This window comes from Lynx rufus, unplaced genomic scaffold, assembly GCF_022079265.1.
Source record: "Lynx rufus isolate CCGP_SWC_20201006 ecotype Redwood Valley unplaced genomic scaffold, mLynRuf1.p SCAF_4, whole genome shotgun sequence".
Lineage (NCBI taxonomy): Eukaryota > Metazoa > Chordata > Mammalia > Carnivora > Felidae > Lynx > Lynx rufus.
Genome location: NW_025814856.1, coordinates 13,865,535 through 13,887,987, shown reverse-complemented (window position 1 = coordinate 13,887,987; position 22,453 = coordinate 13,865,535). Strand labels below are relative to the sequence as shown.

Here is a 22,453-nt window from a genome sequence, read left to right as displayed (position 1 = left end):
CTAAAGATGTACCAAGATGTAGGAATGTGATTAAATGAGATAATGATGTGAAACTGTTTGTAAACCATGAAGCAGCAGTGGAAAGGATTATTGTGTGGACTGACATTCCTGAAAGAAAAGTAAAGGATAAATTCTGAGAGTCACAGGAATGGGAGGTTGGCAGACCAGTCCTGTGGAGCCTGATTCCCTGACTGAGCTCAGCCTGGACCCAAGTGGCAAGGGTGACAGAGTCCTTGGCTAGGGAAGGAAGTCACTGGAAACGAGACAATGTGTTCCCAGATCCCCTTGTTTGCACCTCTGTTGTAACAGTTCCCATATTCTGCAAGTGTCTGAGGCAGTCCGGGTAGACAATAAACACTCAACTTGGTGGCCAGCAGAGCTGCTGTTGAACCCCCAGGAGCTAGGCCAGTTACTTTCCTCAGCCATATCAGAAATGAGAGCACCAGTCTCTAAAGGTCGCACTGAGGAGTGTGAGCTCAGAATGCCTTGTACCGTGCGTGGTGCCCAGTAGGACTCAGGAGCTTTTCCTTTCATTCCAGCCACGAAGCAAGATGCTTCCTGAAAGCGGGGCTGCAGACTTATTCCTTTAAGTAACCCCTCAGTGTTATTATAGTTACTGAATTGAACTGGGATCAAAGAGCAGTTCAGCCTAGAAGGTAACTGTGACTTGTTCACCTCCCACTGCTACTTTATGGCCGGATCCGAAACTTGCATCGCCTTAATCTCACTTTGGGCCTATGTGCAGGAAAGGGGAGAAGAAGGGGGACCTATGAGTCCTTATGTCAAGCAGAGACATGTTGAGAACCAAAAACTTCCTGAGCCTTACTTCTCTCTGAGGCAAGCTGTGAGAAGGTTCTGGATACAGGTCTAGTAAGAGCAAAGGGCAAGTGAGGGACCATAATCAGGGTCAAGGCCACCGAAATTAACTTTGTGAAAGAGAGATTGCAAATGAAGTAAGGTTATTTCAGGGAAATCTGGTGTGATTTCCAGGCCAATCCTTAGAAATGTCAGGACCTAGCGGTGCCTGAGGGGCTCAGTCGGTTAAGCGTCCACCTTCGGCTCAGGGCATGATCTCGTAATCCGTGAGTTCAAGCCCCACATCAGGCTCTGTGCTGACAGCTCGGAGCCTGGAGCCTGCTTTGGATTCTGTGCCTCCCTTTCTCTCTCTGCCCCTCCCCCACTCATTCTCTCTGTCTCTGTCTCTCTCTCAAAAATAATAAATAAACATTAAAAAAAAATTTTTTAAATGTCAGGGCCTATAATTACGTTTCACCTTTTTATTTTAAGAATGTACAGAATTTCTTTACTCTCTGGAAAAAGGCATTGCCTAGAGGCAGAGATGTTGGATTAAGGGATGTCCGTGAAGTCTGGAATCCTAAACGTAAAACGAAAACCTCATTTGGCTGGAAAATTGTATCCTGGAAGAGCCCAAGGCAAATGGACATTGATCAGAGGGAGCGAAATGCCCCACCAAAATGGATGACGTGAGCACAGCTTCTGACATAAAAAATGGAGAGAACATGTGATCCATACCAAGGATGGCTTTCCTTTCCACAGTGGTAACAGCGATTACATCTCTCTGCCTTGGATTGCATCTCTCTGCATCAAGGCGTGTCCCTTCCTAGGTCTGGGAAATCATGTGGGCAAACTGGCTAAGTGACATTCACATCCAAATAGGGAAACAGGAAGTGAGCCAGGTGACTTCACAGGCAGCAAGGAAGGCAGGGCCTCAGTGGTAGTTAGAAAAATGAGGGCCTGGTGGGTGCCAGCCTACAGAGACCCCCTATTGGTGTCATGGTCTCGGACAAGGTAGAGCGGCCGCTAACAATGAAGAATGACAGCTGGTTAATTCCAGTGGGAAGGGACCTAAGCGCAAATGTTAAAGTCCTCTGATGGCACTCGATGACAGTGGCAGTTCAGGTGCCCAGAGCAAAGTGCCCTTCCATTATTGCCTTCTAAGATTGTTGGACTGCAAAATCCATTTGGGTTTGCCAAGCACTACTATGAGGTTCACATATGTGAATTGTTAATCTACTGAAACCTGCATCCTTTAGCATATCCATTGGAATTCGCCTTGGCTCTCCCAGGGAAAAGACGATAAAAAGTCAGTGTCTGGTTCCAGAGAGAAATAGACACTACCAATTCAAGAGTTTGACCTGTCACCCTCCTGCTTCCCCAAGAGAAAGTCAGGTAGCACCTGAATTATCCAGGCTAGAAAATCTGGAATTAAGTCCAGATGGAGCCCAGGAGCCCTTTCTGCCTGGCTTTTTTAGTCTCTAGATCAAAAACCTGGACTCTAGTAACAAATCTTACCTGATTCTTATTGACGTAATTAAATGGGATTAGTGATAACCCTTTGCTGAAGCAAAAAGTATTGTCTACACCTACATGCCTACAGCCCAGAAGACTACTAGCCCGAAAGGGTAACTTCCCCAACCAGGCATCAAAGTATTTCTGAGCAGGAGCAAGTTCATTTTAGACATGTGTGGCCACTTTGCATGCAAAGGGAGAAGCCAACTGCTGTGCTGGATGGAAAAGAGTTGCTTTACTGCCGCCAGTGGAGAATTCCCCTTGAGGTTCTGCGGAATCTGAAGGCCTTTAGCATCCCAGGCAAGCAGTTACACCTGAGCCTAAAACCCAGGTCAGGGGTTTCATTCTGCTGCATTTCAGAGCCTTCCCTTAACCTCTCTCTTCCTTGAGACAAAACAGTCCTGCGCCCTAGGACTGAAGTGACTCCCTGTCTGCCTCCAAGTGGCATGCATATCACACCTGTAGACCTGGCCTAAATGCTTTCATTCCCTTGCCATTCCTTCCTCCTGTCAGGCTGGTATCTAATCCTGCCACTAAAACCCTTCTCTCAAATTACTGAGAAGTCAGTGATTCCCCTCTTCTTGGTCCGCATTTTCGCCGACCTCCAGCGTCTAGAGGACACTCTGTACTCCTTGAAATGTCTTTCATGGCTTCTGGGAAACTTGCCTCTTCTGGTCTCCTGCTCAGTCTTCGTGCCAGTTTACCTGGAAATTCTGCCAGGCTGCTCCTGTCTTGCTACTCCTCTGTGCCCTCTGTGTTTCTTCAGAGAATGAATCCCTTCGAGGAGTGGAACTCTTAGGAGCTCCCAGATGTGTATTTCCAGTCAGCTTGACTTCCTATCTAGGATCTCCTTCCTTTCTACATGGGATGTGACTCAACCCCAACATCTGAACGTGTTCCAGACAAAATTTGATGTCTTTCTCTTTGATCCATTCTCCATTCTGTTTTTTCCCCCCAAACAAAAGTTCTCGTATATTTATTACTGAACCAACCTACTAGTGCAGAAGCACAGAGACAAAGGGGAAAAACATTATTTTCCTAATAAAACATGTCCACCTGCCCAGAAAGAGTAGTGACCTTTTCAGTATGACATGGTAAGATGTTAGTGACCTTGAGACAGTATAACTATGTGTGCCGTCTCACAAGTGACTTATAGATTCAGTTTGGTTCTTCTCCAATGTCTCTTCTTAGAGTTATACCTGATTTTATCACTAATTTTCATCGAAACCCACTTGGGAATGGGATGAGTCTGCTTTTGTTTCTCAACCAGGAATCCCTTGATCCTGAAAGTCATGTAAGAAGACATGGCGAGACACAGGGGCGCCTGGGTGGTGCAGTCGGTTAAGCGTCCGACTTCAGCCAGGTCACGATCTCACGGTCCGTGAGTTTGAGCCCCGCGTCAGGCTCTGGGCTCTGTCTCTCTCTGTCCCAAAAATAAATAAACGTTGAAAAAAAAAAAGAAGACATGGCGAGGCACAGAGTCAATTACACACACCATAATGGCAGAGAAAAGGGAGAGGGAGCCCTATCCTTTAAACTAGTTAGCCTTTATCACTCTTTTCTTTTGCACGAACATCACTTTCCAGTGTCCTAGGCTGAAAGCTCTTAAATCTCTGGAGAGTTCTTTTTTTATTTTAAATTTACTTATTTATTTTGAGAGAGAGACAGAGAGAGTGGGTGGGGGAGAGGCAGAGAGGGAGAGAGAGAATCCGAAACAGGCTCCAGGCTCCGAGCTGTCAGCACAGAGCCCGACGCGGGGCTCAAACCCACAGACCGCGAGATCGTGACCTGAGCCGAAGTCGGCCGCTCAACCGACTGAGCCACCCAGGCGCCCCCCCAAAACTTCCATTTTTAAGGAGGCTGGTATTGTATTGCTTTTGTGATTAAGAAGAAGATGTTTCTGAAACTTTCAGCACCGAAGGTTGAATCTTAGCTTGGCATTCAAAGTCCTCCTGTGGCCCTCCCTTCACTCCAGTTTCTCCCTGGGATGCGTCATTCTGGAATGATGCCTCACAGCAGTATCACCTTATCCACACCTTTTCCGTGGTTTCAGTTACTCGTGGGCAAATGATGGTCTGGACGTAGACGATCCTCCTTCTGAAGTATTGTCAGAAGGTCAACAGTAACCCAATGCTGTGTCACAGTCCCTACGTCCTTCACCTCACTTCATCTCATTGTGTATGAATTTTATTATCTCACATCATCACAAGAAGAAGGGTTAAGTACAATACAATAAAATATTTTGAGAGAATGTGAAAGAGACACCACATTCACTTAACTTTTATTACATTGTATTGTTATAATTATTCTATTATTAGTTATTGTGCCTTGCTGTGCCTAATTTATAAATTAAACTTTATCATAGGTATGTATATAGAGCAAAATCCATAGTATATATAGGGTTCAGTACTATCTGTGGTTTCAGGCATCCATTGGGTGTCTTGGAATGTATCCCCCATGGGGATACATTAATCAGCACAAAATGCCCCCCTCTCTGGACTCCATGGGACATTAGAATGCCCCAAGATATCAATAGGGATTCTACGATTAATTTCTCTGTTAAATTATTTTGTCAGCTACAGGATTTCGCTAAACCTTTACTATTGATAATGGATGTTATTGTGGTATATTGCAAACTTCCTTGACCATGTGATCTGTTTTCTTTTATTCTAAGAACACCCATCAACATCTTGGCGAACTCACAGTCGGTAGAACGTTGTTTATGATTTGAAAAGGGCTGGTTCAGCATGCTGCCCTTGGCTAAGCCAGCTTTTGCCTCCCTCACTACATCTCCCTCTCTTAATAGTTGTGTGGGGTCAAGGAATAGTGCCCCATTTGGGAGGGGATACAGCTGAGGTTCAGGGTTTTTTATTCGGCCGGGGTCACAAATAAACAAAACCAGAACCTAGGTCTGAATTCCCATCCTGAAATCTTTGCAATTGTCTGCTTTCTCCCCAGAGTCTTCCCGGCCACCTCAAACTAGAGCCGGGCGTGGTCACAGCTCTTTGGGCTGCAGCATGGAGAGGCAGGAAGGTCCAGAGTGAAGGACGAAATCCCCGACTCCAGCCAAGGCTTTCCACCTGCGGAGGCCATGAGTGTGTTGGTGACTAACGTTTTCTGTTCATAATCCTTTAGTTTTTGTGCATTTAAAAAAAAATTTTTTTTAACGTTTATTTATTTTTGAGACAATGCGAGAGACAGAGTGGAAGCAGCGGAGGGGCAGACAGAGGGGGACACAGAATCTGAAACGGGCTCCAGGCTCTAAGCTGTCAGCCCAGAGCCCGATGCGGGGCTCGAACTCATGAACCGTGAGATCATGACCTGAGCCGAAGTCGGACGCTTAATGGACTGAGCCACCCAGGCCTCCCCGTTTCTTTCTTTTTTATCTCTAGTACATAATATATTCCCAGAGAATAGAACCACATTCCTCAATATACACATAATAAATACACACACGCAGTTAATCTACCCATGGTCAATTACCTATAAACATTAAATTCTTGAGTCACCCACAATTTCTTAATGCCTCTTCATTTCTCTCCTCTGTGTCCCCTCTTCGAGTAGATAATCCTGTGTTGGATATCCCAGAGAAGAAGTTAAGAAATCAGCTAGTCCACCTCCTACATTTCCCAAGTGAGGAGTACGCAGAGAGGGTACAACTTAGCTCGACAACAAAGCAAGGACCAAGCCGCTCTCTGGGCTGAGCCTGACTGAGTCTTAAAGGCCAGAAATTCACTGCACCTTCATGGTCGTTTAAACTCCAGGAGCAGAACAGGCAGCTTGGGGATCCGGGGTTTGGACTCCTGTCTTGGGCGGAATTCGGCAGTCCCCAAGGAGCTCTGAGCACTCAGGAATCATGCCCTAAAGGCCTCACGTGTGCCTTAGCGAAAGAAGTTTCCCTGTCACTGCTGAGCTGCCCCCGTCCTCCATGTTAAGGCCTTTGGGCCAGTCTGTGGGGAAGCAGCCGGCCATCAGGGCTCCCAGACTGGGCCAGGCTTGTCCTTCCTGTTGCTCAGCCTCTGACACATCTGATCACCAAGGCTCTGGGCTTCTTCATGAGAATTTCCTTCTGGATTGTTGCCGAAGCATAGACAAGAGAGCCGGGAGAAAGAGATTTCCCCCCAGACGTGTAAATACTATAGAAACAGATCTGTGCAGCACAGAGTCTCCTCTCTTTCCCCTGCAGACCTACATGGGGCTGGCAGTGGACAGATGGCAAGGTGAGCATTTCAAGGATGGCCTGGCATGAAAAAGGACACGTAGTGCCTCCACCTTAGTTTGTCCTTTCGGTTTTAATCTTTCAAAAGTTCACTCATTTGTTCAAGGACAAAGGCACCAGGAGGAGGCATCTCTCTCTCTCACTCCAAATTTCAGGCCTCCTGTCTCCTTGCCCACAGGCTGTGACATCAGGCTCTTTCGTGTCCCTCCAGGGGGGTTCCAGTCCATATGCAGACATATGAGGCCCACTTTTGATTTTGTGCACACACAGAGGTACAGTCAGTCCATAGGCTCTGATCTCTTAAATTGAAAGCAAGTGGTCTGGCGAGCGATGCTTCTCACCACAGACTCAAGTAACCAACCTCAATTAGTGATTCAGAACTGTCCTGGGGGTGGAGGGGTTGGTTCCAGCCTCTAGAATGTTCCTGAGAACGAAGCAGCTTGCTGTCCGACAGAGAAAGCTCTAGAAGCCCCTGCACTGGGGCCTTCCAAGGAGGGGAGAATTCCTAGGATACTTGGAGCAGGGGTATTTATTTCTACATGTCCTGGGTTGGGAAAACCTGAACCACAGCTTTTGCCTAGCTTTAGAGACTAATTTACCTCCTTACTAATTTTACTAATCTTACTAATCTAGGAGTTCCCTAGAACCACCTGGTCTTGGAAACCTTCATTCCTGCTCCAGGCGATGCTGAGAGCCAGGAGCTAGGAGCATAGGGAGAGATGGGGTTGGGGTAGGAGCTTCAGTATAAGGCCCAGGTTCCCCATTGGAGTTGTCACCCATCGCTACTCAGAGGCCTGTGATCACCTGTCTGGATGCGGTGGTGAGTGAGTCGAGTGGGAAGGGACAGACTGACAGAGAAGCGAGCGAGGGAATTTCAACTACCGATGATGAGGATGAAAAGTAGTCAAGGGTGTGACACAGTGACTGGCCAAGGCAGGAGCCATGGGCTTGCAAGCAGGCGGATTTGAGCGGAGACCCGGGAAACGAGCCTTCTGGGCAGAGGGGAATAGTAGGTGCCACCGTCCTGAGGTGGCACCAAGTACGGGACAGAGAGTGGCCGGCAAGCCTGTGCGCAGGGATGAGGTGGGAGAGGCTGGGAGGAGGTGAGTTTTTACTCTGATGGGAAGGAGGAACCATCCTGCAAGGCACCGTGAGCTCTGTTTCCCACCGGTAAAATTCTCGTTATTTGGATTCCGTAATCTTCCAGCTCTCTGATTTCAGGCCTACACTCCCTTTATTCAAAGATCTTATTGAGCCTCCAGGGTGGCCAGACCTAACAAATGAAAACATATGACGCCCAGTTAGATTTGAATGGCAGATCAGTGATGGACAGTCCTTTAGTATAAATCTGAGAATGGGGGCGCCTGGGTGGCGCAGTCGGTTAAGCGTCCGACTTCAGCCGGGTCACGATCTCGCGGTCCGTGAGTTCGAGCCCCGCGTCGGGCTCTGTGCTGATGGCTCAGAGCCTGGAGCCTGTTTCCGATTCTGTGTCTCCCTCTCTCTCTGCCCCTCCCCCGTTCATGCTCTGTCTCTCTCTGTCCCAAAAATAAATAAACGTTGAAAAAAAAAATTAAATCTGAGAATGGCAGAAATCTGCCATGTGCCAGGCCACCGCTAGGAGTCAGTCCGGGTTCACGTAGTCCACGCCACGTGACCCCACAGCCTTTGGGGGAGCTGGTCAGATATAAAGGTGAGAATCTGGCGTGCCTTGGGAGAGAGGGATGAACGAGCTTCAAAAATCCACGTTGGCCCCAAGCTGTGAACCTGAATTGCTGATTCTTTTGGGTCCCCCGACTCTTGTTAAATGGCCACATAGCATTCATCGGAATGCCTCTGGTGTTCCCTGCATCACAAACGCGTATCGTGTTGTCTCCCGTGTCTCCGATGGATCTAGGTTCTGGCCTTTTTCGCGAGAGTTAAGAGACGGAACGGGAGTGTGTTCAGCGCTCACCCACTGTCCTCACTGGCTGTGATCACCAAGGTAAGGTGTGGGTGTCCTGTAACCAGGCCAACCACAAGTGTGGCCCGTGACCATTTCAGGACATGGTCGGGGAGGGGTAAATAATCCCTGGAAAATAATCTCCTTAAGGTTTTGGGTCCGAGGAGAACTAGATGCCGAGAGGGAGAAACAGATCCTGTGAATGAGGGATTTGGGTGTGGCCCAGCTGGGACTTCCTTCTGTTGGCACCAGAAGGCAGAGGAATGTTCTGGAGGCAGGAAGAACTTCTTCAAGAGATGAATTCCCTTTCCCTTGGGAGGGGGCAGCTCAGGAAACAGTGTGGTAGCTGCTGGGCTGGGTGTTAGGAGCACTTGGATAAGGAACTTGGCACTGAGGCATCTGCTCTGGTTGGTTTGTGGTGATGTCCAAAATGCCCTGACCTCCGTCACCTGCTGTTGGCGTCCGCGTTATACCAGCTGGGGGGAGGGTCAGCGACCCCATCTTTGTTATTGTCACTATCCGACCACCCCCTCCCCCCCGTGCACATTTGGCCCCGTCTGCGTCATCCCCACCCCCCGCTTGTTTCTGGGAGATAGGCGTGAGTGTGGTGGGGGGGAGAAGGACCTGAGGGGACCCAGGGACTTGATCTTTCTTCTGGAAATGGGGGCTCGGCCACTTTCTCCAGCCATCAGTGTCCTCCTGGAGATGGCCCAGCGTCAGCTGTACTCAGGGTGCTGTGGGTGGCAGCTCCTGCTCTTCAGAGTGCCATAGGAGGGCTGGCAGCCCCAGTGCCCACCCAGTACCCTCTTCTGAGTAGCCGGGCAGGAGGGCCGGTCCACGCCCTCTCCAAGACAGTCCTGGTGTCTGCGTCGCAGAAGTCGAAACGTCGGCCGGCTCTGACTGGCTGGTTGAGGGAGGTCTCCCCTCTGTCCCGTCACTGTGCCTCCCACCTGTCCCCTGGTTTACCATCCTACAGGGTGCTGCTCTCCTCTCTCAAGTGGGACGAGGCTCACTCCTACTTGAGGCCCATTGTCAGACTCCTGGCAGAATGGCCACTCCCTGAGGACAGGGACTTTGCCTGATATGGCTCCTGCTGTGGCCCCAGCACCCAGCAGCGAGTAGATACCAAATAAATGTTTGGCAAGTAAATGAGGGAATGGTGTAGCCCTAATACCTGGAGAACCCTGGGGGTCAGCATCCCTGATCCCACAGGATACAGGAGAGGAACTGAGAGCCCCTGTGGGGGAGGCTATTCCACATCCCCGCAGTTGAGGACGAGGCCTGGCCTCGCCGGGGACTGGTAACCTCCAGCCCATCCTTCCCAGCTGCAGCCGGACTCCAGTCGGCCCTACCAGGTGGGAACACTGCTCAGGCCGCCATGCCCCCTGGTGGCAGAGGATGGAGCAGCCCGAGCTGCCCACAGCAACTGGTGACACATGCAGATGAAGACAGAGTGGGAGATACACTTCCGGTTCAAAGTGATACTTCTGAGCAGTTTGTACTTAACCCTTTAGGGGAGCATGTGCGAGCAGAGCTCTACGGCAGCAGAACTTGTTCGGGACCACACACTCGCTCTGGACCGAGTCTGCCTGATTCCATGGATGCACACGGAGCTTGGATTCCGTGTGGCACAGACGCTACGTATACGGATTCGTGGTCAGGAAGGACACTCAAAGCAAAACAAACACATGCTGACGAAGTGGCCCGTCTCTAGAGAGCTGTGTTTCGGAGAGCTTTTCAGCGTCTCTGAGACGGGGATGGGGCAGACGGTGCTCTCTCGCTCACAAACTCCTAATCTAGCGTAAGAACACTGTGATTTTAAAAAAATGACGTTCGTTGTAGCAGCTGTTAATGTACTGGGAGTCTTGTATTTCTCACACAGCAATGCTACAATAGTCTTTTGAACTCTTTTCTGATCCTTGAAAAAAGGACCCAAAATATCAAAGGTAGTAAGGAAGTCAAAATAACACGGAATTTTCCCGTCCAATTGCGTTGTAGGCTCACTTCGTGAGCATGACTTTGGGGTGAAATAAGCTTTTAAACTCTTCGGCAATGCTCCTCCTCCCCTTCCCTTGGCCCTCTGGGGCCCGGAAGCAGCACTTAGAGGGGATGGGGGATGAGGGAGTGGAGCTCCCTCGCCCCCCCAGCCCGTCCCTTGACCCAGGTGGAGTGGACAGCCCACCCTCCTCTGACCCCAGTAGCACTTTGGCCTCTTGTATCCAGTTGACAACTTTGAGCTGACTGGGGTTTACCAACATCGTTCAAATCAAGGAAGCCATGTCAGATGCTGGACAGACGGGACCATAGACGCAGGGCTGCCTGCCTCTCCTTGAAGAGCCTTCTTTGTGGGGGAACGTCAACCTGACACACTCAGCTAGGTCAAAGGGGGAAGCCAACATACACCGTGAACGTTTCAATTCCCAGAACCCCCAGTGCGCATTGGCCTGGGGGTGTGAAGTTCATACCCCCCTGCCGTATAGTAGGGTCCTGTTGGCATTTCTGGGGGGTGGGGGCGACCCAGGCACTGGGACGGAGCATGCTGACACCCACAGACAACGCAGGCAGGTGTCCACAGTGGCACCTGCCAGTCCTGCCTGTGCTCTTCCTCTGGGGCTGTCCTGTGGACTTGATGACATGTGCCGGGCCCGAACTGGGACATTCCTGGCTGATGCCGGGCTGCTGAGCGGAGCAGCCACAGGGAGAGTGCCCCTGGCACGGGGACAGGTGGGAGCAAGCGCAGAATGTTCCAGGATCATTCAGGGAGGAGGCTGTGAGTGGGAGATGTGACTGTGACTTGGGGACAGGCGGTGGAGATGGCCAGAAATGGGTGGAGTGACAGGCAGGATGTCTGAGGACCGGGGTGTGTGTGGAAGGACAACTAGTGACCCCCTACCCTGGCCACTCAGTGCTTGGGCCAGCTGCCCTCGCCATCCGCTGGCCTCTGTGAGGCCCACTCCCGTCCTCCCCCTCCTTCCGTGACCACTTCCTGGGTGTGTCGGTCATCCACGTCCCAAGTGTGTCCTTCACCCCCGCAGAGCTTCTCCATACCGTGTCCGTTTGTGCTGACCAGTTTTGCTGACGGGAGCCCGCCTGGCTTTACCTGAGAGGTTCCCCCCAAATCTAGGACTCCAGCAGCCATTCTTTGTTCATCGTTATCTGGCAATTTGGGGAAAATTCTCTGGGAAGTGGTTTATTCAACCAGGGCGTTGTGCTGCAGCCCCCAGATGAGCCTACTTCCCGTGAAACAGTGGCCATCTCGGGACCGGCTTGCTAGTCGCATGCGATTCACTCCCAGCTGGTGGCCACGTGTCTGCTGGCGGGTAGTTTTGTCACCTGGTGGATTTGTGGCTGTGCTCTGGTTGGGTGGGCTCAGGTTGTGATTCCTGCAGAGAGGCTGGGAGGCTCAAGGTGGAAAAAAACGACGTCCAAGCCAACGATAGGGCAGGCAGAGTCCACCCCAAGTGACAAAGCCATTTATGGCTGGGTTGTTGGGGATGGAGCAGAGGGGGGGCAGGCGTCAACAATGGGGGTGGTGGGGCCACCGTGCTGCAGTGGGGAGTTCTTCCTGGCAGGGCTGTGTGGAGTCACTGACACACCTAGTGGCCCGTGGTCCTGCCTTGGGACCATGGCCCAAAAGAAAGCTCAGACATGCTCCTAGGAGCGAGCAGTTGAGACCACCTTGGTGTTACTGTGGGGCATAGTGATGAGACCAACACGAGGGCCTTGACACAGTGTGGGTGGCAGCCAGGCACCATCCCTGCATGTTAAGAACAAGACACGACCCAAGAAAATCAAAAACACATGTTGAAACAAAAATGTGTAGGGGACATCCACAACAGCAGCACTTCCTCAAGAGCCACAAGGAAGAAGCAACCCAAACACCTACCGACGGACGAATGGATAAACAAACCGGTCCATCCATACAGTGGAATATTATTCAGCTTTAAGGAATGAAATTCTGGTTCATGCTACAATGTGGACGAACCTTGAAGATACGTTGGGTGGAAGAAGCCAGACACAAAAGGCCACGTGTATGATCCCATTTATATGAAATGTCCAGAACAGGCAAATCCAGAGACAGAAAGCAGATTAGTGGCTGCCAGGGGTTGGGGGAGGGGGAATGGGATTGAGAGTTAATGGGGACAGTATTTCCTTTAGAGGGGATAAAAACGTTCTTGAACTAGACAAGTGTTGGTTGTACAACACCGTGAATGTACTTAGTGCCATTGAATTGTACACATTAAATGGCTAATTTTATGTGACTTTCATGTCAAAAAAGAGAAGAAAAATTGAAAAACAAAGAACAATCCCAAACCCTGTGTTTTCTAAGAACACAGGAAATAGGACACTAGGTGAATAAGCAAGTGCGTCTGTGGTAAGAGCCAGGGAGGCACAGGCAGGGCTGTGGACCAAATGTTTGATGTCTATGGGGTCCCCTCTCCTCCAGGTGGGGTGTTCTGGAGGAACATCATCAGTAGAAGAGAAGACTCAGGTTTCCACTAGGTCCTCCAGTCCAGGGGATGGGGCTTTGCATCCTCACACCTGTTGGTTAGCAGAACTCCCCGATGCCCACTCGTCTAGTGGCCCTGCTAGCCCGGCCAGAGGGTGAGAGCCCATCTCTGGAGTAGTGCACACAAGGGACAGATAACACGACAAAGACAAAGCAAGTGATGGCTCCTGCAAATTATTTTACTTTGAATATACAGGAAAAGAAATCCAAAAACGGGAAGCTATGTTCTATGGTTACGTCTTTTAAACAATGTTTGGTATTTACAAAAACTTTTTTCCTGATTAAAAGCACCAGCTGAAGTTACAGGCTGCTAAAACCAGAAGGTATTACAAACCCATTAAAAGACATTATGCCAAACATACTTCTTAAAAACCCTTAACAGAACAGAGACAATGCAATCGACAGATGCGACCCACTGCACCAGGCAGCCCTTATCTGATTTCCTTGCCAGTGTTCCCAATAAGTGGGGTGGAGCTCTTACCCCAGGGAGAGGACCCTCGCTTCACCCATGGGTGACTGCAAAGACCCAGCAGTGGGGAGGCAGCAGCGTGTGTACCCGGAACCCAGCATCTCCTGGACCAGCCCCCAGACCCTGAGGACCACAGGAGGGAGTGGAAGGGGCACACAAGAGTCTGGCCAGTTTTCAGGAATTTACCTGCCAACAGGAATCTTTCTGCTGCTCCCTCCCTTGCACCGCTGTGCACGGAAAGGCTTGGGACTTTTCACTTATCTATTTTTTCTGAATACTTAGCTATGAGTGTGTAAGGTCTCCCTGGGTGATCACTTGCTGCCTGTCTTAAATTCTTATGATTGAGTGAAAAACTGAGAGGCACTCAATTCGGATTCACAAGAAAGTACTATGACAGCTTTATGTAACCAAAAGATGCTACAGCAAAGGGAAAGTTCAAAGCTTGCACGCGCATAAATGCATGTACACGCAGTCTGGCTTCCATAAAGCTAGAGTGGAATATTAAACACGGAGTACTGAATTCTTAGCTGTAAACATAAAAACTTATCCTTAACTTTACACGAACATAGATAACAGGGTGGTCATTAAACATACTTTAACATCAGAACAGATGTTAAGTTTTGAGGTTCTTATTTCAACTGCTCTACATAAAAAAATGCCCTAGAAGCAAAGAAAGGCTTAAATAAATATGAAGAGACAAACATGTACAGTGTGATTGAAGAAGTAATGAGGGTCTGGAGAGGTCATACAGTGCGGGGTCCAGGCCAACAGGGGCAGCTCATTACGGTAAGAGGGGGCTCTGTCCCTTGGGTGGAGGGGAGGGCCTAGAGGGTACCCTTGAGGGGGGAGGAAGACAGGACAGGACAACTTGTGGCCACATGTCATACCCTCTTTTGTAGGCCTCATGGGCCCGGGAGGGTCAGCCAAAAAGGGGGCCCTGAGCAGCATGGGACAGTGCTAGGCTCTCCTGAGTGATCCAGGATGCCACAGAGATGGTGGGTCCTTATAGGACAAGTCCCGGCCAGCCCATGCCTCCAATCAGCAGTTCACTTTGCATGCCTGTCACTGGCTTCCCACGTGGGCAGCAAGGGCCTGATGCTGGCCTGGTAAGGGCAGTGGCCCAGCGCAGGGAGGTCTGCTGACAGCCCTGCTTGTGGCTAAGGCACACCCAGGCCTCAGGGCCTGAGCAGCTGACCTGAGTGATCCCAGTGTTCCTTCTGTCAGACACTGAGGCTTCGAGAAGCAGCCCTCACAGTGCAAGGGTAACAAGATGCAAACTAACAAGCCACCCTGACTAGCAAGACCACTCACCATTCCTCTGGGGAGACGCTTCGAGGCACCGCTTCCAGGCACCAGAAGCTGGAGGAGGTGGCTACCTCGACTGCCCCCAATGCCACCATCACCGCTGGGGTACCTCCTCGACTATCCAAGAGGAGCACAGAACTGAGCACGGTTGTCTGAGCCTGGCAGAGCCTCCTGGGGTCCAGCTCAGGAAGAGGTTTCAATGCTGTCCCAAGACCCAAGGCAGGCAGGTCACCTCATCCTCCCTCCTGAGAGCAGGGCGAGGGACCAGGGGAACCGCTGTCTGCTCGCCACCTGAGCTCCAGGCGTCTGCGGACACCACAGAGCTGCCAGGAAGCAAGGCCCTTCTTCCTTCGGGCACCCTGAGGTGGGCTAAGGAGGGTCCCCTCCCTTCTCCTCTGCTTCCTGCCCAGCAGCATGGATGCTGACGGGGGAAGGTAGCTGATGCACACACTAAGAGTCTCAGCCCCCAGCTCCAGCTCTGTGAATCACCACACACGCACGCACACACACACACACACACACACACATGCACACCCGTGTCTACAAGAATGTGCTCCTCCATGGCTGGACACTGAATCCAGTCAAGGTACAGATGTTTGGAAGCCGAGCTCCTGGGTCCCCCAGGGTTCCCGATCAGAGGCCCTGGCTGTCAGATGGGGGCGGAGAGGACACTGGACAGAAAGGCAAGCTGGGAAAAGTGTCATGGTGGGATGTGCATTTTTGTCCCTGACACATGCCATTACTTCTTCCCTCCAATTTTGGGGCAGAAACTGGCGTTTTGCCTCTGGGCTCTGGAAGTTGCTGTGAGCAGAGGAAACACTCCAGCCAGGCACGGAGGCCCAGGCGATGGAAGTCATGTGGCAATGCACCAGTGGTACCACCCACCCTGGCAACTGGCACCCCAGTCCCCTGCCCAGACACGTTCCCTTAAAGGCGTGACTCAGACGTGGAAGCAGAACTGGCAATTCAAGTCCACTTTAAAAGATGGCTCTGGAAAGTTGGCTCCAATATCCCACCTGCAAGCCTCAGCACTGGGGGTCTTGTTACACGGTGGGAATGGCTGGCCAGCCCTTCCTGGGAGGGCGGAATCAGCACCGCACACTCCATAGGGACTTGGAAGCTCTGGAGACAGTCAGGAAGGAAGCCTGGGGACACACACTCCAGCACACCTCCAAGGAAAGCTCAAGTGCCATCTGGAAGGAAGTAGGGGACACACTGGACCCCACAGAGTCCCCGAGAAGCTGGGTGGCTCCCTTCAGGAGCCTCACAGGAGGCTGGCCAGGCTCGTATTGGGTCCATTCTGAGCTTGGAACTGCACGGGAGGTGGGCCATCCGTCCACTGCAGAGAGGAGAGAACACACGGGCGAGGAGCAGGGGTGTAATGGGCTGCGTGTCTGCCCTGGACTGCTGCCCTCTTTGGGCTGGTCGCCCAGCCAGGGCCCTCTGTCCTCCACACGTGAGTCAGCGGAGCCCCTGGGAAGCACCCTACATCACCCACTTGGGTGACTGGTGCTGTCTTTCCGATCTGAGGGGGCTCCTGAGGTGAGGCTGAGTTAGGGATTATTGGGAGACGTGCAAGGAGATGGCAGCCAAGCGTGTACGTCCCTCCTCAGGGAACAAGCCCCCTGGGTGCTTCAGGCCGGGTAAGTAGGACCCGAGGAGCCAACCAGCACCCCCATCTTGCCTCCCCAAACCCAGTGCCTATACCGTGATGAGGTTGTGTTCGGGGAGACTGCAGGCCTCAATGTGGTCCTGGAGCAGCTGCTGCGAGAAGTTCTGATGCATCTGGGCTGCTTCATGGGCGTCTATGGCATTCCCACAGGCCTTGTTCAGGTCTAAGAGTGGGACACACACACAGGGTAGATTCATCTTGCCCTGTCACCACCCCCATGTCCTCCCTTTGGGTGTGGGTAGAGCCCTAAGGTCGAACCAGTAGGTTCCTATGTACCTGGCAGGTCACCTGCCCTGAGCCCTGTCTCAGGATCCGCAAGCCCACCTGCCAACAGTCTTCACACATGCCCTTCTGAGTTCCTGAGTCATGTTCTTGGAGGTGGGTGAGCAGCGTGGCCCACATGGACAGACACAAGGGCTGGTTGGGCAGTGAAAGCTCTTAGGGCTCCCTGTGGATATTGGGCCTCCCGGGGAGGGCGTGGCCAACCCTTAGGCACACAGGAACTCACTAGAGCAGGGAACCCAACACCCACTTCTGAGGCAGGAGGACTGAATAGGCCCACAGAGCCCACTGCAGACAGGAGCAGCTCGTCCTCTGTCTCTTCCAGGGGGCCCTGGGTGAGTCTCTGGACTTTAATAGCACAATCTGTAAACAGGGGAGCAGCAGTAACAACGCTGATGGCTGCTGAGAGCCCACTGGGCACCCAGAGCACCCTGGCCAGTACTGTCTGATGGACGACTGACACAGCCATTCAGGGGAAAGGAAACCAAGAATGAGGGGTAGGGCTTACAGCCCGATTCTTCACCCAGACTCCAAGAAACGGCTTTATGGAGAGACTGAACCGATCCTGTGTTGAGCCCAGTGCCTGCTGCCCCCAAACAGGATCTCCTGTGGAGCCTGAGCATATGCTGGAATTGGGGCTGTGCCCTGTAGAGACCCAGTCTAAGCAGAAGCTAAACAGGGCTTACCCGGTATCTTCTAGGCTTGGGCTCTCCCCAGTGGCCCTGATCTCTGGGAAGGGCTGGCTGTTGTACTCACCTCTCAGCAGGGCTGATGACCACAGCTGCACGGACATGTCTGGGATCTTGCTAGCCAGCTGCATGGCAGGCACCACCATGTTGTTACTCTCCTGTTGATCAAGAGCAACCAGGGAAGGGAGTGGGGGCTGGGGCCGGCAGCAAGGACAGCCTAGGACCCACCCATCACCCCCAGCCCAGGCTGTGCCCTCTTCCTGCTGACTGGCAAGTAAGCTCCTACTCCTACTTCAGGGCCCATTTCAAGTGACCTCTGGAGTACTCTTCTTCTTCTTCTTTTTTTTTTTTTTTTTCAGAGAGAGAGAGAAAGGGAAGAAGGGCAGAGGGGCAATCTCAAGCAGGTGCCATGCTCAGCGCATAGTCCAAGGCAGGGCTCAATCCCACAACCCTGGGATCACGACGTGAGTCACAATCAAGAGTTGGACACTCAACTAACCGAGAATGAAGTACTCTTCAACACCTCAGGAAAAAATAAACTGCCCTCACTCTTCAACTCTGCATCTACTTCCTCACTGGGGCACTGTTGACTATGGACAAATCTACATGCTTTTGTCTTTCTCACTAGAACAAAAGGCACTGGCAGCAGTCAGCTCTGGACCCAGATCAGGAGCCGACTAGAAATGCACATTCAGAGGTCCCAGGGCATGGGAGGAGGAAGCAGTCTGCTCTGGCGGGAGTGATGAGGACCGAAAGGATAAAGGAAGGGAGGTTTCTCTGCTACATACAAGTCCACTCTTGTGGGAGGCTACCTGACACGCGGGGCTGTGGGACACCAGGGTATGTTAACTCTCCAACTCTGACTGAGTGGCTGTACAACACCACCCCCGCCCCCCTCAATGCCCAGCATGTGCTGAGAGTGGACAGGGGGCCATAAACACCCATACCTGACCCCAGGATGACTGGTACCACTGCTCTGACCCCCCTCAGCCTAGGGACCACAAGCTCTGCTGGCCTGAATGCTGGATTCAAGGTGACATGGGAGAACTCCCTACCTAACAGCTGCTGACAGACAGTTGCCATATAGCCAAGAGACCTACAAATCATCAAAAGCAACTCCTGAAGCCTAGCTTCAGCACAGACATGATCGGGTGAGACACGCCTCCTTACAGACACAAAAGCCCAATGACTTCACACTGTCCCATGGTTGGTACCTCAAAGATGAAGTTCAGGTGGGTCTCAAAGCTTTTCAAAACTGAATGAAGTCCTTCTAAGACCTCAGAATGCACAACAGAAGACAAAAAAACTACTGTATTCCTTTAGGCCTGGGGTTGGGCCTCTGTTTGGAAGCTGCCAGAAGGAGAGTACCCGTTGGCTCTCCTGGGCAAGCTCCCCCATGTCAGCTTGTGGCCCCACAGAATCTGGTATGAAAATGTGTGATTCTGACAGGTACTCTGTGTGAAGCTGCTCACGAACTCATGATGCTTGTGGACACTCTAGGCTGGCAGGCCCAGGTAGAGTTGGCTGTGTCTGGGTGTGTCTCCTTCCAGACCTGGAACCACTTGAAGCCAGGCTTGGGTCTAAGGGTCCTTGGGGGTCCCATGTCACTCCACATAGGCCCAGACACACAGGGAGCAGCGGAGGCTCCTAAAAAAGTTGTATAAGATGCCCCAGGATTGCCCCAAACATGAACCAGAGCTGCAGCTGAAAAGCTGCTTTGCTTACCCTGCCCCATTCAAGGTGGCTTCTGGAGACTTCTAGACAAATGAGAGCCAGTGAGGTCTGGTTCTAAGCCTGGGTCTGCAGTTTGGGACTGTGTGACCTTAATCTCCCCATCTGGAAAACGGGGTAATCACACACCGGGGTAATCACCACACTGAGACATGAGGTGGGCAGCCCACACTCAGCAGTGCCTCATGTTGAACTTGTTCCCCACGTGGCCCCTAAACACACACCAAGCCACTGTTCTGTGTGCTCAGAGGCTGAGGAATAGGCGGACAGGGTATTCAAGATGGAGCAGAGTTGCACTCTGAAGGGAGAACCCAAAGCTTGTTCTCTTCCTTTGGAGGTGGTGACGTCCCCAGTGTTCAGGCCATGGCCACCAGGACCTGAGCTGCAGGGCCACAGCAAGTGCTTGTCATACGATTGTGGGGAGTGGGATGGGCCAAGGTTGTTAAAAATGCTCATTCTTAGGGAGCTCTAGGGTTTGATCAGAGGAACCCCTATGGGCCAAGACACATACCCTGTGTTAGCTAAAGTGAGGCTAACTAAACTACGAAGCAGATGCTGCTTCAAAATTCTTGTGGCCGCGAAGAAAACTCCCACCCAATGGTACAGAAAAAGACAAGATATTAAATTATGAAACAGCCTAAAAAACAAAACATATGCGTAGGCAGAGGCAGCTGGAAACAGCTAGAACACAGAAGACATGCAATCACTTCCTTCTTTGCTTCTCAGACTTTCTATCACGAACAGGTCACGTTAGATGACATGAACAAATACTATCTTAAAAAAACTAATCGCCCCATGAGGTCTACAGGTAAGAGGAAGTGACGATGTACACCCCAGATACTCCATCTGACTCAGACACTTAGAGTTGGCTGATCCCACTGGGGACCAGTCCCCAGGAGGCCATTCTAGGTAAGAATGAAAACATGGGGTGCCCTAGGCAAAATGGAGCCTAAGGTATCTGGCTGAGATGTCCACCCCCAGGTATTACCATACAGAAGGGAAATGTGCCCTCAGCCCTGCCAGCTCTGGACAGCCCATAGGGCTCTGACTAACCACTGCCTCTGCTTAACCACTGCCTGCATATGGCACTGGGCACATCTGTCTCACAGACCCACCTTTCAGGGATCCAAAGCTCCCCCAGCCCTGCTTCCCATGGTGCCAAGGTGCCCCTTCCTTCACAGAGCCTCGTGGAGCAGTGGGGAGTGGGCGGGTTACTGAGATAAAATCATGGAGGAGCACAGGATGCAAAGTGCTGCTGGGTGGTAGTCCGTAAGCACCGTGCCGGCCCCCAGCCTCTTGGCCCAGCCCCGGACACTCACTCTGTGGTTCCCCAACACATAGAAGATGTGGCCCAGAAGCACCAGGGAGCAGGCTGTGAGCCGGTTCAGGTCCTCTGCGTTGGACATCTTCAGAGTTTCTCGAAGAAATCGCCTATGCAAAAACAGATGCTAAAGCCCCACGGGGATGCCTCATCGGTAGGAAAAGGCAGCAGCAGCCCCAAGGCCCTGAGCAGAGCCCACCTTTCTTAGGGACAGAGGGCCTTGGGCACATACTGTCAGGGAGCAACACAGAAGGGCGTGGGGCAACCGGTCCTCTCCCGGTACTCACTTGGCCTCATTGTAGCGTCCCTGGAAGAAGGAGAAGAGCCCTCGCACATAGAAAGCTGCTGCTCGGAGGCAGTGTGAGCTGATGGGAGAGAGCAGGTGACACTTCGGTGGGATTTTTGTGAGTGCAGCAGGTTTACGAAGGGGAGTGGGAAGAGGGTGGGGAGAGAGGTACAGATACACAGGGCAGTTGGGGCCCCCCCAGCACTGGCACCACTTCAAGAGCAGAGAAAATATAAGACAATAGGTCAATGGGCACTCAGCACTGGGCCTTCCTACCTGACAGGGAAGCTATGGTCCGGATTGATCCTCTCCAACAAACTGTACAGCTGTGGTGGAAACGTCAGTTAGAATCATCTTGCATAAACATGAGAAAATTCAGCCTCAAACATCCACTAAATTGACTAGGGCTGCTTGCATCTTCCCAACCCAAACTTCACCCCAAATCCCATGCCTGAGTGAGGGGAGGGGTCAGGACCTACAAGGACAGATGAGGGCACTGTAGGAGACTGTACAGAGCTGTCTACTTCCTCACCCCCCTACCCGACAGGAATCATGGCCTCCAGTGTGAAGGACTGGGGTCCTCACACCCTCAACCTGCCCTGTGTCAGATGAAGGGGACGGGGGGGGGGGGGCGCGGGGGAGTCAGGGCAGCTGCTTAGTCTCAGCCTCTGTATGGTCAGAGGGGCCCTGCGTGGAGGAGCGAGGTGGTAATATCAGCCCACATGGGTCTTGTGGGTTGGGGGTAGGCTTTATCTGGAGATGCAGGGATCCTGGGAGGCTCTGATAGGCAGCCACGTGACTGACTTCTTAGGTCCTCTCTGGCTGCTGAGAGGACAAGGGTCAAAGTGGGCTGAAGCTGCTCCCAGTGTCCCCATAGCACCTCCAAGAGGCAGACACTGAGAGGGCAAAGATCCTCCATGGGTCACCAAGTGTGACCCATGGAGGCCACTCCTGGCCCTATGATGACCCTGCCCATTGCTTCCTCACTGCTGGAGTGAGAAGTCTGGGCTTTCTCTGCTCCCTGCAGCCCAAAGCATCCAAACTAACCCAGAAGCTGGGAGGTCAGCTAAACTTTTTATAAACAAGAGATAAAATGAAAACCATGAAGGTAGAAAAGTAACTAAATCTGAGATACTCTGGAGGCAGGATGCCAGAGCTAGGAGGGGAGGCAGTGACCCTAGGGCTGAGGGGGGAATCCCAGGGCTAAGGGTTGCAGGGGGAACCTGGTGAGGGCACCTCTCCTGTGAGGACAAGCCCTGGGATCCCCTACCCCTCAGGAGGCTGGGTCATTAGGATAACCTCGGAGCACAGTGCAGAGGACTGCCTGCCTGAGCTACTGCTCCTTGGAAGTAAGCCATGAGGCCTCACTGACATTCTAGAACAGACAGCTCAGGTAGAATAAACTGGTTTTCTTCTGTGGGGCTCAATAAAGTTTGGCTCATTAAAAAAAATTTTTTTTTAACATTTATTCATTTTTGAGAGACAGAGTATGTGTAGGGGAAGGGCAGAGAAGGAGACACAGAGTCCAAAGCAGGCTCCAGGCTCTGAGCTATCAGCACAGAGCCTGACGCGGGGCTCAAACCCACCAACTGTAAGATCGTGACCTGAGCCAAAGTCAGACGCTCAACCAACTGAGCCACTCAGGGACCTCAAATTTGGCTCATTTTTAACACGGAGAAGTGTTATTTACCTAGGAAACGTTCCTGTCCTAGACCTGGCC

The 22,453-nt window shown here is 51.8% G+C and overlaps 2 protein-coding genes across 3 annotated transcripts in view; both read right to left on the bottom strand.

Annotated features, from left to right (window-relative positions):
- Positions 1 to 3,460: 3,460 nt before the first annotated feature.
- On the bottom strand, positions 3,461 to 3,616 carry LOC124522882 (60S ribosomal protein L39-like). The gene has a single exon (XM_047094554.1). It carries the CDS (start codon positions 3,614 to 3,616, stop codon positions 3,461 to 3,463), a length of 156 nt encoding a protein of 51 aa, XP_046950510.1.
- A 9,520-nt stretch (positions 3,617 to 13,136) lies between these two features.
- MAU2 (MAU2 sister chromatid cohesion factor) overlaps positions 13,137 to 22,453 on the bottom strand; it is a 30,305-nt gene continuing 20,988 nt past the window's right edge. For both annotated transcript variants that reach the window (XM_047097427.1, XM_047097426.1), the window contains exons 14-19: positions 21,010 to 21,059; positions 20,735 to 20,812; positions 20,446 to 20,557; positions 17,463 to 17,553; positions 16,460 to 16,587; positions 13,137 to 16,091 (exon numbers count right to left, since the gene is read on the bottom strand). In XM_047097427.1, coding sequence (XP_046953383.1) covers positions 16,017 to 16,091; positions 16,460 to 16,587; positions 17,463 to 17,553; positions 20,446 to 20,557; positions 20,735 to 20,812; positions 21,010 to 21,059 — 534 coding nt within the window. In that variant the 3' untranslated portion in view covers positions 13,137 to 16,016. The remainder of the gene's footprint in view (positions 16,092 to 16,459; positions 16,588 to 17,462; positions 17,554 to 20,445; positions 20,558 to 20,734; positions 20,813 to 21,009; positions 21,060 to 22,453) is intronic.